At 30.4% G+C, this 15,712-nt stretch overlaps 1 protein-coding gene across 2 annotated transcripts in view; it reads right to left on the bottom strand.

Annotated features, from left to right (window-relative positions):
* LOC139490596 (protein mono-ADP-ribosyltransferase PARP4-like) overlaps nt 1–15,712 on the bottom strand; it is a 101,576-nt gene that overhangs the window by 2,581 nt on the left and 83,283 nt on the right. For both annotated transcript variants that reach the window (XM_071277474.1, XM_071277473.1), the window contains 5 exons: nt 12,068–12,173; nt 10,176–10,325; nt 2,892–2,925; nt 1,863–1,975; nt 1,390–1,489 (listed from right to left, as the gene is read on the bottom strand). In XM_071277474.1, coding sequence (XP_071133575.1) covers nt 1,390–1,489; nt 1,863–1,975; nt 2,892–2,925; nt 10,176–10,325; nt 12,068–12,173 — 503 coding nt within the window. The remainder of the gene's footprint in view (nt 1–1,389; nt 1,490–1,862; nt 1,976–2,891; nt 2,926–10,175; nt 10,326–12,067; nt 12,174–15,712) is intronic.

Consider the following 15,712-nt stretch of genomic DNA (forward strand, 5'->3'; position numbering starts at 1 on the left):
CCTTGTTTCTATTTCATTTTTTTTTTTGGGGGGGGGGGGTATTTTTTGATAGTCTTCATATAAAGAATGAAAAAAAGAACAGCTAGAACATGTGGAAGGTTGACACTATTGGAATCAATTGTTGTTTAATGTAATTTCGTTTCTTTGGTTTAGGATTCAATTTAGACCAATGGAAGAGATCTGCATCTTCTAAAACTAAAAATTCAATTAAAGTTGATAGTTAATTATCTAAAATTCAACTAGTTGAATTCTGTCATTTATCAACAACTACAATTATTTTTGAAATCTTAATAGTGTACGACTGAACTGCAGGCTAGGGCCATTTTCCATTTTTTTGTGACAGTACTCTTAAGATTTTAAATTTTTTTCTTAAGAAAGTTAGGATTGAAAAATCTATTCAGTTTTAAATTTCCATTGATAAAGTTCCCAGTTACATCTCTCATCACAGGGATGCAGGTACTAATAAAAATAAGAATATGATTGATGTAAACTGTGTGAAGCTTGTTTCCAAATCCTACATTTTGAAATATTTGTAAAATTTCATGAATATTATAAATAGGTTTAAACTACAAAATGCAACTTTTGTAAAAATTTTTGTAACAATTACAATGATTATGTTGGTACACAAAATTTAGTTTTAACTACTTATCATATACTAAATGTCACATTTTAAGTGTTTATTTTAGTGGATAATTAGCTCATAATTGAGGTGCTCCTGAATTGGAGGAAGATTCTCAAAACAGAGTTTTACAGAAAAAAAAATGGAAAAGATCGTTTCTCTCCCCGATCTCATATAGCCCCTCGGACTTCCTGTTTACTTTGGAAGTTGTTGACCTACAAATTAAAGTATTGCATGTTGATGTTTGAATCATCTACAGCAAACATCATTATGTTTAAATTTAACAAATACTTTTTTTTAATAAGTGCACAATCTTTGAAAATGATTTAAATAACCAGTGAAGGATATCTCTGCTGATGCGAAGTGTGGCATTCCAACAATGACGTCACTATAAAATATAATGTAGGTTGGATATTTTTAGAATATCTCGTCATACTGATTTTTCCGGATTGTTAAAGAAACGTATATAGTGTAAATGAGAGCTCAATATACGATAATTTCGAGATAAACAGAAGGGAAATGTGTAAAAAAGTGTTTAAAGTCAATTTATTCATTTGTGTCTCCCCATCTCATCATTCTCAGTAAGATTTGTTGGGGGGTTTTCCACACTTTAAAAACAAAATGAATGATGTGAGGGAATGTCACTCTGGTCAACACCATTGGGGATTGACGGCTTGAAGCCGTCTTCCCCAAAAATGCAAGTAGACAGTTTACTCTTTTTTTTATTTTAATCAAAACATGAGCATGCATAAATGAATGTCCAAAGTTACCTAATGATTTTATCCCTGCCTCTTTAAGTATTTTCATACAAGCATCATATTCTATACCAAGTAAGGTACATAACTGTTGAGAAAACTTCCAACTACCATCCTGGAAATAAAGGCAAATTTCAACATCTTGTAGTTATATACTATTTATCTAGATCTGTTTCAAAATGAGTAGGCCAGGTAAAACCTCTTTTTAGCCCCAAATCATAGGATTATAACAAATGGGTTAAAATGAGCACTTTTAGCTATTTATTTAAAAGTAGAATATGTGTTATATGTATGTGTTATAAATTCGTTTAATATTACTGAAATCTTCACAATTTTAACATTTATGCTAATTTTATGAAGGTTTTTGTCTAAAATGAAAGAGGTCACACTTGTGTTCAGACTTAATATTTTAACAGAAAACCAAATATAACATCCCCTATCTGATCTGGACTAATTATTAACATTGGTGTCTGTAAAATGAGACCTACCTCTTCTTGAATAGCAAATATTTTATTCATACTATATTTATCTACTGTTCCTCCTGTCTTCACTGGTTTTATAGTTGAACCGATTCCATAATCGGCCAAATCTGTTGAAGGACCTATAATTATAATTAACAAATATGGAACAATGTTCAACAAGGAGATTTATTTTTTCTTTCATTACTCGGTTATTAATCTCATCGGCTGTAGTATCAAGTTTGTTGAGGGTAACAATACTGATTTGTTTATTTTCTTTTCTGTAAAAGTTTTGTATAAATGAATTTTAATGTGATTTGGTCTCTAGTGGACAGAGTTGCCACATCATTCTTATTCATAAATGTCTTAAACAGGTTTAAATCCGAAAGGACCAAATTTTATCTAGCCTAATTGAATTTCAATTCTATCAAAAATTTTTACTTTCCTCAGCTTAAAGAAATTGTTGGCTTTGAATTATTTCTGATATTTCAGGACATAAATAAATGGCACCCCTCCCAAGATTAGCATGTTCTATATGGGATGCAAATTGTGCCCTAACAGGAGGTGTAAATACAGAAGTAATAATAATCATGCCACCATATCTAAATAAGATACAGCCGTATAAGGACAAAAATATGGTCTCCAATAAAACACTTAAGACATCATCACCAAATTCATAACCCCTTAGATCATGTGAGTATCTAACCCTCAATCTTGTCATGGCCAAATGTGAAAGTGAAATGAAAACCTTGTAAACAATGACCGAGGATAGACAAGACAAAAGATGAAATTTTATACCAGTAGAAACAACTCAGGGGTGTTGAAAATAAAATGCTAGTTCGGTTATCATAACATATAGCTCTAACCCTCTTTGAATCAAAACTACGTATTAATTCAGGTACTTTCAAAGGGTCATGACAGCACCAATAATAATCAATCTACAGTATTTGACATAAAAGTATGAAATGTAGTTACTATATAATATAACTATATTATAAACATTGTAAACATATAAGATATATGTAAATTGTACACAAATCTTGAACATATTATCTATACCTTGTTGCCTAACTGTTTCTGATCTTGATGACACCTACATTAAAATAAATAAAGATTAAGTCAAAATAGTGCAATGCTTTTGGGTGTTCAATAAATCATTCTATGAGTAACTACAATTTATAGCACCATGCAGGGTAAAAAATAACCATAGTGAGTAGAACTCAATTTGTAGAATTTAACTTTTTCAATTTAAAATGTATAATAAAGGGTTCATCTGAGAAATAGAATTAAAGCAATATTATCTCCACATCTTAAATTTCATGAACCATGAGAACCATAATGCCATAATTCATGATATTTTGAAAATTATAGAACACAAGCAAGTGCTTTTTCCTAGAAAAATATCAAATTGTGTGCCTTTACCGTTTAAGTTCAAGGTCAAATTATATTTGGACCATTTTATGCAAAAAATGATATCTTTCTGAACATTTTCCCTGTCTGCATGTGAACTTGCCCAGATTCTGACACTGATTAGATTTTTGTTTCATGCATTTCAATATATAAGTGCCTGGAAAATATTGAATAGTGTTCAAATGATATTTATGATCTATTTACACACAAGATTTTTCAAATTCAGTGGACCATGAAATTTGGGTAAAAATCTAATATGGCATTGAAAATAAAAAGATCATAGCATAAGGAACATGTGTAATAAGTTTAAAGTTGATTGATCTTCAACTTCATCAAAATCTACCTTGAACCAAAATTTTAACCGAATGAGGGGCAGACGGACGAACAAAAGTATGTAAATACCAGATAACATAATGCCCATAAATGGGGCATAAAAATTACATGTTTACAACAAAAATTTCAGTGTTCTTCCCTTAAAAGATGCAAATTTTGATTGCCATGTTTCTATGTGTAGCATATCAAGCGCAGAAAGATAGTTTGTTCCTATTAAGGGACGACATCAAAAGTTCAATGAAGGATAAAAAACTTAATTCATATAGTTTTTTCACTGACCCCCACACCCCCCCTCTTAACTTAATTTGGGAAAAATTGATTTACCAATAGGGATATATGTAAAAATCGATTTTAGATATACAAAACTTGCAGAATTTTAACCCCCCCACCCCCAAACTATTTGATTTAAGTTTTCTATCCTACATCGATCTTTTGATGTCGTCCCTAAGTTAGAGGGTTTTAAAATACCCATCAATTCATATATTTCTCAAAATTACCATTGTTCAAGGCATAAATATTTAATGTAAAAGTTTCCAACCCAATCTTATATTTGACAGCAGTATCGTGGTTGGAAGGACAGTAAGAAAAGTTTCTAACCTCAAATAATCTGCATGGTTACAGTGCCTTTATGTTTTATCCTGTTTGCAATGTTCATATGGGCTTAGTTCAGTTTTCCTTGCTGCATCTAAGCAAGATGGAGATGCAACATTTTTTACCTGATTTAAGTGTGCGTATGGATAACTAGCGGATTTAGGGGGTTTTGGGGGGTTCGCAACCCCCCCCCCCCCCCCCCCCCCCCCCCCGCTTGAAAATCTTAAAATATTTTTTGTATTAACCATTTCTTGTTTTAATGTTATCTTTACTATAAATTGAATATCTAGCACTGAATAGCGTGACAGTTTGTAGCTACACACCTTTAAATATACACATGTCATAATTACATTGGCCTGAGGGTAACTTGATACTTAGAGGATCAAAGGATTTAATTAAGACAATCAAAGGCAGGTATCCCTATATTTTATTACTTTGTTGGTTTTATGATTAAAACGATGTTTTTTGTTAGATAAGATTTGAAGAAAAATACTTTTTCACCCTATCAAATATAAGATTTTTTTTTAGAAAATGACACTTGCTGAATCTAAGGATATTGCAAACTTTATTTCCACATCTGTACCTAGTGCTCAAATGTATAGCATTCTAAATGAAAACTGGAATCCACCTAGTTCTTTACCTTTTCATAAACGTGAAATATACCGGTTAGAAAGATGCTTCTAATATGCGTGGCTGTACTATTTCCCATGCATTGTCTATTCAACTTCAAAGTACGAAATTTATTGCAAATTTTGCGTTTTGTTCAGACATGGGGTCAATTACATTTGAAAGTAATTAATTACATTCAATTACAATTACAAAATCTTCAATTAAATTACACATTACATTTGACTTTTTTTACCAATGTAATTAATTACATTCCAATTACTTGGCAAATGTAATTAATTACTTCAATTACATTTGAAAGGAAATTTAAGATAAAACATTGAAAACATGCATTTATTCTATGATATGTACATAAGTATTATACATTGCTCTATAGTTATAACAATTAGACAGTGTTCAACTAGTATATACATTTTTGTATTGTGTCATATAACTTATTTAAGCATTTTCCCATTACATTTGACCATCATCAGCTTTTCAAATGTTCCATCAGCCAGTCTGCACCTTTCCGGCCTAAATGTTTTTCCAGCAGTGCTAAATAAGCGTTCAACTGGTGCAGATGTGGCTGGAATAGCTAAATATTGCACTGCTAACTTAGCTAGACGTGGTAAACGTTGACAGTTACTATGCCAATACAAAAGAGGGTCTTTTGACATATCAATACAATTATCTGACAAGTAATCATCCATTTCTGAACTTACAGAAATCCCTGAAGGGTTTCTTTTTCTTTCCACTGATGGGGCTGGCATGAAACTGAAAAGATCATCATTTTTTGCTCGCTTACATGGGGGAGAATTTTGATCACAAGGGGGCTCAGATGATGTAGGGACTTGACTAAGTTTGTCCTTAACAACAGCTAAACACTGATCAATCTGTTCAGTTTCACACCATCTGGTCTTAAATCTTGGGTCTAAAAAGCTAGCAAGAATATATGCTTCATCCTCTACAAACTGAAACAATCTTTCTTCAACAGAAGATTTCAATGATTTTATCATTTTACAATTATAGTCAACTGATATAAGTTTTAACTGGTGTTTTAATCCAAGTGTTACAGGAATTGGCAAGCTAGCATAAAATGTTTTCTTTCAACATTCATATATATAGTGAACAAATTTTGCAAGTGAGATTTTGTCATATGCATTATCCCTTCAAGAATTTAAACATGTACCTATAGGCCCTAGGGGTATATTTATCTCTCTCTAATTAGCCTTATATCTGTTTAACATAACTGTTATAAAAACAGTCATTATATAGTTTGTAATAAAACAAATAGCCAGAGGTTATATTTATTGGTTATTTAAGTCCTTGAATAAAGTTAATTATGTTAAATCAATGTCTTAAAATATCTATCTAAATCTACTAATTAAGGTCAAGACAGTGACTTCCTAGTGGTTTCTTTTAAAATTATGGCATGTGTCTACATTTTTTTTATCATTCAATACAAAATGAAGAATCTACCATGGTTGTGTTAATACAGAAAGTATACTGTGAAGGCTTTTCTTTGTCAGCTTACAACATTTGTTAAGATTATTGCTTTTAATAATTTTTTGAGAAAACACAAGATTTAATCTTTTGATCCAAAATTTCAAATGTAATTGACTTGTAATTGAAAAGTAATTGTCAATTACAGGCAATTTTGGCTATGTAATTAATTACATTCAATTACATGTAATTGAAAAAATGCTCAATTACACATTACATTCAATTACATGATAAATTGTAATTAATTACAGTCAATTACAATTACATATTTCAATTACCCCATGTCTGGTTTTGTTCGCTACTGACGACAACCCCGGACAGTTTGTTAAAAAAACACGTTCATAATTGGGTAAAGCAAATGGTGAATGTAAAAAAATACCACCAAACAGCCTTATTAAGATCACAAAACTTTACCAACACACATGATAAGACGCGACCAGTGGAATAGATGCAAGGGGTGATACAGCAATTGCAAAACGGGTAGATACAATCTGTAATTAAATAATTAAAGTAATCAAAAGTTTATTTAGAGTAACCATATGCCCCCCCCCCCCTGAGTTTTGTGGTAATAAACATTGTGTGCATGTTTTATAACATTTAGTTGAGACAAACTTAAGTAAGAGAACGAAACAAAAAAAATCAGCAACTTTTCCATTTGTAAAGGGGTATAAAATCAGGTTTCCTTTTACAAAATGTCACTTGGATGGAGAGTTGTCTCATTGGCACTCATACCACATCTTCTTATATCTATAACTATAGAAAAGCTTAAGTGATGCCACCAAAATTGGAACTTAAGCATTTTGTATATGTTTCATAATATTTAGTTGAGGCAAACTTAAGTAAGGGAATGAAAATGAAAAAAAAATCAGCAATTTTTTAATTTGTTAAGGGCAGATTCCTAGAACAGTAGAATGGACGCCATCAAAATTCTTAACTATGTTTGTGGTCAAAAGCATTGTGTATCAGTTTCATAACATTTGGATGAGGCAAACTAAAGTAAGAGAATGGAAACAAAAAACTTTGCCAATTAGTAGCAGAGGAAATTATTTTGTAAAAATTTACAAAAATTTACCAAACTAATGAAAATTGTTAAAAATTGAATATAAAGGGCAGTAACTCCTTAAGGGATCAACTGACCATTTTGATCATGTTGACTTATTTGTACATCTTATTTTGATGAACATTATTGCTGTTTACAGTTTATCTCTATCTATAATAGTATTTAAGATAATAACCAAAAACAGCAAAATTTCCTTAAAAATTACCAATTCAGGGGCAGCAACCCAACAACCAGTTGTACAATTCATCTGAAAATTTCAGAGCAGATAGATATTGACTTCATATACAATTGAACCACTTGTCAGATTTGCTCTAAATGCTTTGGTTTCAGAGTTATAAGCCAAAATCTACATTTTACACTCTATGTTCTATTTTTAGCCATTGCGGCCATCTTGGTTAATTGGCTGGGGCATCGCACACATTTTCAAACTAGATACCCTAATAATGATTGTGGCTAATTTTGGTTTTTATTGATGGTAAAAGATTACAGAAATTTATGAAAAAATTGTAAAAAAATGACTATAAAAGGGCAATTACTCCTTAACGGGTCAATTGACCATTTTGATCATGCTGACTTATTTGTAGATCTAACTTTGCTGAACATTTTTGCTGTTTTCAGTTTATCTCTATCTATAATAATATTCAAGATAATAACCAAAAACTGCAAAATTTCCTTAAAATTACTATTTTGGGAGCTGTCAGAGCAACCCAATAACGGGTTGTCTGATCTGTCTGAAAATTTGAGGGCAGATAGATCTTGATCTGATATAATTTTAACCCCATGTCAGACTTGCTTTAAATGCTTTGGTTTCAGAGATAAAAGCCAAAATCTACATTTTACCCCTATGTTCTATTTTTAGCCATGGTGGCCAGCTTGGTTGGTGGGCCGGGTCACTGGACACATTTTGTAAACTAGATACCCTAGTGATGATTAAGACCAAGTTTGGTGAAATTTGGCCCAGTAGTTTCAGAGGAGAAGATTTTTGTAAAAGTTAACGATGACAAACGGACGACGACGACGTACGCCAAGTGATGAAAAAAAGCTCAGTTGGCCCTTTGGCCAGTTGAGCTAATAATAATGAATGTGTACTGAACTGCCTTTGATTTGCAGTATTTTAAAACGCTTGCACAGTGATGTAATACTGTTTCTCTAACCACGTTAGTTTCGTATATGCAAATCAGTTAACGTGTAATTGGGCCCTGCATGCATTATTTGCTGAACATAAGTGTTGAAAGTGAGAAAATAGAATAATTAGAAGTTAATGTTCTTTAAAAAAAATATTAAATACAAGATTTATGTATAAAATTCTTCAACCATATATAAATGCCCTATAGGCTCTAATATTAAACATATGTGTAGATCACCCCAAGCCAAATTATGACAGTACACATGATCCACGTGGGATAATAATCAATAATTAGCAGGGGTTATTGTTTTTAAAATTCACCCAAATGTAATCTATGAACAATGTATGAAATCCAATCAATAATTAACACCTTTTGAGATAGGATGGTCTTGTTTTTTACAACAATCACCTGTTAACATTTTTATGACCTGGAGGCTTAAAATAGAACATGGTTTTTTTTTCACATGTTCTAACAGGGATGATCTGAGCCGAATCACCCCTACCAGATCACCCCAGTTTGAGTTTCTATGTTATGCATGCTTTCCTTTGGTCTGTAACATTTTGGCGGGAATTTCAAATCCACTATAAAACTTATAATTAAATATACAATTATACGGAAAAGACTATCTATCAAAATTCACGTAGAAAAAATCCAGTGTATATGCTGGGATTCGAACTCAAGACCTTTAGCATATCAAGCCACGACACAACCACTACACCAGGACGACTGGATACCAACTATCAGTAATTTAACATACTTAAAGGAAGCAAGATATTTTTATAAGTGGGGCGAGTTGGCAGACCTTTATTCAGTGGAGTTTAAACCCTTTTCGTTAATAAGTGAGTGGTCAGTGATTGTTCAGTTTGATTTTACACTTTTTGAAAAGTGGGGCAAGTCGATAAACAAAAATGGTGCGATTTTTTTCATAAAGTGGCGATATAGGTTAGGACGATTGGCCAGTGGGGCGAGTTGACATTATTTGATATCTACTCATTGTGTTCGGGGGTCAAAAAGGGTATAAATCATATAGTAATGTATAATGTATATTATAATGGTTGTGTGGCTTTCAAAACTAGATTTTATGAATTTTAAATGGTTTTTCGTCTACTCTAAAACAGCTGGGATGTAAAATAGTTATCCCACTCAGACTTGGTGTGTCAGTGTTAGATCATCCTCTGGCCTCCGGCCATCGAGGTGATCTTACACTGACACACCGCGTCATCGTGGGATAACTATTAAATAATCATATAAACACGAAAGAAACTGTTTAAAAACTTTATTTAAACAACACAAAGGAAAATATGAAATAATTACGAAAATTATGATGCATTCAAGAAAAATATACTTACCAAAATGACGTTTCCGGTCAAAAATCTTGTCAGTTTTAACTAAGCATATCTAGATGGCGAATATTTTCTATGCAATTAACCAAAAGGCCACTTGTAAGGCTATGCATATAACCGGACAATTTAACATTAGATGAATAGGAAATGGCTTTGTGCAGGAGAAAAGTATGCAATTCACCGAATTATGCAATTAAGAGGAGTTGACTATAATTTAATATTTTGTATAAGTTTCATATCATTTGGTTGAGGCAAACTAAAGTTAGAGAACAGAAACCAATTTAAGAACATACAGATGTACAGACGGACAAGATTATAACTTAATTTCCCCTCCACTATGACGGGAACATCAATATTGAAATTAAATTACCTTTTTCACATCTATCCCATATGAATCTCTATCTTTAGCCTTTATTGCTGCTCTTCGACGTTGGCCTCCTATTTCGCAAAGAAATCCTCTTGGCTTTGCTGGTTCTGTTGAAAGCTTGACTTTAAATCCATGAACATTCACCGTCCTCAACTGATTGTATATTATAAAACTAATTAATAATTTAGTCTAATATCTATCTTCTTTCCTGAATATTTTCCTTACATATCTAATGACTAACAAACAGACATACATAAGCTAAACCTGGTTAAATTTGAGTGCATAATTAAATACAAGAGCACACATGTTGAAATGTCTCATTGGAATTTATGTTTATATATGAACATAAAAAGATGTATTATAATTGAAATGAGATGACTGTCCATTAGAGACCAAATAACATAACAAGCAGTGGCGTAGCTTGCATGTATGCTCAGATGCTCAAGCATCCACATCAGTTTGACTAAAAAAAATTAGCAGCAGTTTAACTCGAAAGTATCCAAATGTAACAAGGCTGAGGATATGAGGATTACGTCCAGTCATTTTCGAAGCAGTATGCCTGGTCTCAAGTTCATTTAGGATAATTTAGTTTATGTAAACAAGATAAGTTGAATCGCAGAATAGAGTTTCAAGTTAACTTTTGTTCGTAAAAAAGTCTACGTCATGCGAAGAGGACTGATACATAGACCCGTGGACATGTTTCATCTGAGATTGAACCTAGTGGAGTGATGGCTTCTCATTTGACTATAGCAACTAATAACTAAAACACCATATCCTGATTATCGTTTCTTGCGACATGGTGAACGACGTGATAAAAAAATCAATTTGTAATATAAGTCCTAGGCTTATGAATTCCCGTTTCTATCTAGGTTCAAGTTACTAATTTTATTTTCAATCAGTAAAGAACAAAGATCCAATGTTCCCCGCCATGAACATTTCATTTCATATTTTATCTATCAAAGGACAAGGAACAAGGGAACAACTAAAAAAACACTTTTTTTCTTTTTCTTTTTTATTTTCAATATATTAAGAGAAATAAAAGCTTCACAGAATAGGGTTTCATATTTATGTTTCAAAGGGTCATAACTGATTAAAAATATTTGATTAAGACTTATTTTCAAAATTGTCAAAGTCATTGCTTATGATATGAGTTTCATTTAATCTGACAAGAATTGTACACATGAGAGTGCTAACAAGACCGAACGATCGGACGCCCGGTATTTTTATGTCTCCTGCAACGCGTTTAGCTCAGTAATAAAAAATCAAAAACCCAAGGTTGTAGACTCAAATTCCTGGAAAGAGAAGTCACTTTTGTTCCTATATTCAGAAGTTCCTAAATTATTCAGAAGTGCCGCGGTAATGGGGTCCGTTTTTGATATGTCAAATATAAGATTGGGTGGGAAACTTTACATCAAATATTTATGAATTGAATGATGGTACTTTTCGAGGAAACAATAACATTTGGTTAAAAATATAAATATATAAATTAATAGGTAATTTGAATTTAAACAAAAATTTAACTAGTGTCGGATTCTGAGGGAGTACATGTGCTTAATTAAAAAATAATTTTCTGCATAAAAAGGTCAAAAAATTTTTTCGCCTCGCTCCGCTCGGCGAGACATCCACATCATTTCAACCCTGGCTACGCCACTGACAAGTGTGGGGCACTGTATCCCATTCAACAATGAGCAAAACCAATACTGCATAGTCAGCTATAAAAGGCCTAGAAATAACTAATGTATAACAATTCAAACGAGAAAACTAACGGCCTTATTTATGTAAAAAAATGAACGAAAAACAAATATGTGACACATAAACAAACTGTTCATTTGATTATCTGAGTTCTAACCTTTTTTAATTATTATTTATTTTTTATTAAGCCTGTTATTTTTTACCTTAGTCATCATTCCTCTATTATCATCATCACCATCTTCACCATCTTCATCATCTTCATCAACCTGCAATCTGTTATCTGCATAGTCTGTGACATTTACCTTACCCCTACAAATATATATCAAGATATATTTATTATTTTGTAATGAAACTGTTACACAATTAGAATGTATATCATCTAAATTATAATAAGGCTTTTGATAAAGTTTTAATATCTAAAATATGATCTAATCAGAATAGCTATGGCAGGCCATTTTTATATTTATTCACTTTCGAGATACCTTAGAAAGTTAAATCAGATATCTTTATAATTAAATAAGATATCTTATAAATTAATAGATATCTTATAAATTAATAGATTTCTTATAAATTAATAGATATCTTGATAAATAAATAAGATATCTTATTTAGTTTAAAAGATATCTCATTAATTAGATATAGGAAGATGTGGTGTGAGTGCCAATGAGACAACTCTCCATACAAATAACAATTTAAAAAGTAAACCATTATAGGTTAAAGTACGGCCTTCAACACGGAGCCTTAGCTCACACCGAACAACAAGCTATAAAGGGCCCCAAAATTACTAGTGTAAAACCATTCAAACGGGAAAACCAACGGTCTAATCTATATAAACAAAACGAGAAACGAGAAACACGTATATATTACATAAACAAACGACAACTACTGTACATCAGATTCCTGACTTAGGACAGGTGCAAACATTTGCAGCGGGATTAAACGTTTTAATGGATTATTAAGTTTATAAGATATCTTATAAACTATATAAGATATCTTTTATATAGTTTCTTATAAAGATATCTTTGAAACAAAATAAGATATCTTCTTTTCTTTTTACGTATTAAAATAAAGTATCCCTGTATGTTGGAAAAAAGTTTGACCAATCATAAAATCCAAAGCAATTCAGATCGAGATTGCTAATTCATATCTGTATCTGTGTTAGATTCTGCCAGTGTAGGCACACTTCCAAAGGAGGAAAATAAAACATTAAGTGTCCTTCACCATCCACCAGCAGGAATATATTAATAATAAAATTGACTTCTGTTTCGCCACCGTTATGTACATTGATATATGATCATATATAATTTCACAATAAAAAGAGACAATTATCTTTGATTTAAATTTGCATGCACCAAAAATTTATAATTGGTTAACAACAGTATTTGATTTGATTACAACTAATGATACCTGTTGAGATTCGAACCTTGATCATCAGCATAATGTCAAAATAATTACTGTGCACTTATAAAAGCTATATATATAAATGCTTGTTTTCTCCATTTTTGTTATCAAATTTTATTAAATTCTATTGGCAAACATTTATTCTCTGCTGTATTAAATGGAAGTGCATGGTATATACAGATAAGGCCGTTGGTTTCCCCCTTTGAATTGTTTTACACTATATTATTATAGCTATAAATTTTTGGAGCCCTAAAATTATAGCTTGTTGTTCGGTGTGAGCCAAAGCTTCGGATTGAAGGCTGTACCTTGACCTATAATGGTTTACTTTTATAATTTTTTACTTGAATGGAGAGTTGTCTCATTGTAAATTACCACATTTTCCTCTATCTATTTTGTTAACATACAAATTACTAAAAATGGGTAAAGGGGGGATACATGCATTTCAACTGTTTCATTGTAAATGATTATTTCACGATAAACGAAAGAGAAAAGGGCAATTCCTTGCTTCCTATCAAAATGAATGAAATTTGTTTAATGTGCTTCAAGCAGGAAAAATTGCAAAGATATGAAAATAACAGTTTACTACCAGAACGAAAATCCCAATAAAAACAAGGATATTTCTTTTGTCCTTTTTTCTAGGTAATTCTGCTTTAAAAAAAATAAAATCAAATAAACATAAAAACTTATCACATTTAGTTTGTTAGAATTCTTACTTGTAATTGTTTATTGTTTGATAGATTCTTATTTATTATATCAAATATATATAAGATATCTTATTTAATAATTGAGATATCTTATTTTATAATTGAGATATCTTATTTATCTTATTTAATAATTGAGATATCTTATTTAATAATAGAGATATCTTATTTAATAATTGAGATATCTTATTTAATAATTGAGATATCTTATTTATCTTATTTAATAATTGAGATATCTTATTTAATAATTGAGATATCTTATTTAATAATTGAGATATCTTATTTAATAATTGAGATATCTTATTTAATAATTGAGATATCTTATTTATCTTATTTAATAATTGAGATATCTTATTTAATAATAGAGATATCTTATTTAATAATTGAGATATCTTATTTATCTTATTTAATAATTGAGATATCTTATTTAATAATTGAGATATCTTATTTAATAATTGAGATATCTTATTTAATAATTGAGATATCTTATTTATCTTATTTAATAATTGAGATATCTTATTTAATAATTGAGATATCTTATTTTATAATTGAGATATCTTATTAAATAATAGAGATATGTTATATATAAGATATCTTATTTAATAATTGAGATATCTTATTTAATAATAGAGATATGTTATATATAGAGATATCTTATTTAATAATAGAGATATCTTATTTAATATATAAGATTTCTTAATTACTATTAAAGATATTCTATTTAAAATAAAATAAGTCTCACTCAAAATATGTATAACCAATCTCATTTCAATTTGTTTTCTGTTTATCTAGAAATAAGAATTTACGAAACTATTATAAAGAATTGAAATATTTTATTAAGTTCCATTTTTTTTTTGGGGGGGGGGGGGTGATTAACTCAAAATGCTCTCCCTTTCATAATTCGTCAGTCAGAAATAATGACAAGAATGAGACTTAGTCCACAAATAGATATGATACAAAAATTACAGGAATTTTCACATTCGTTGAACCATTCACTTGTGCTGGCATGGTCATCTACATTCTTTATAACCATGGTTAACATACCTCTCTTTTATTCTATCCGAATGTGACAAAAACTATTTTGTTAGCTTACTTCTATTATATTTCGATGGTTTTTTTTTCCATCACAATCTCTCCTTGATTATTACTTGCATCAAAGTCAACAGATTTTATATAAGGTAACTGTTTTAAAATAAAATTAATAATATGTCATATTTCAAATAGTTTGAAAAAATAAGATATCTTATAAAGTAAATAAGATATCTTATTTACTTTTAAAGATATCTCATAAACTATACAAGATATCTTATAAAGTATTTGTTTAAAAGATATCTTTGAAAAGATATAAGATATCTTATAGAATAAATAAGATATCTTATAGAATAAATAAGATATCTTATAAATTAAATAAGATATCTTATAAATTAAATAAGATATCTTATAAATTAAATAAGATATCTTATAAATATTATAAGATATCTTGTATACTTTATAAGATATCTTATTAACTTTACAAGATATCTTGAAATTGATTAAATATAAAAACAGCTTGCCATACATAGCGCTTTGATCCTGCCATTCTGACTAGAACATCAACAATGTTGACTTCTATGATAAAAAAAACTTTTTTTTCAAAGCAGCAGTTGTAGAAGTCCTCTTTTCAAGTTTGAAAGGGATATATAAGGGGCTTGTTATGGTTTTAAATGAAACATTATCAACATTTAAAGTAAGTAAACTTTTTTTCAT

The sequence above is a fragment of the Mytilus edulis genome, chromosome 10, assembly GCF_963676685.1.
Source record: "Mytilus edulis chromosome 10, xbMytEdul2.2, whole genome shotgun sequence".
Taxonomy (NCBI): Eukaryota; Metazoa; Mollusca; class Bivalvia; order Mytilida; family Mytilidae; genus Mytilus; species Mytilus edulis.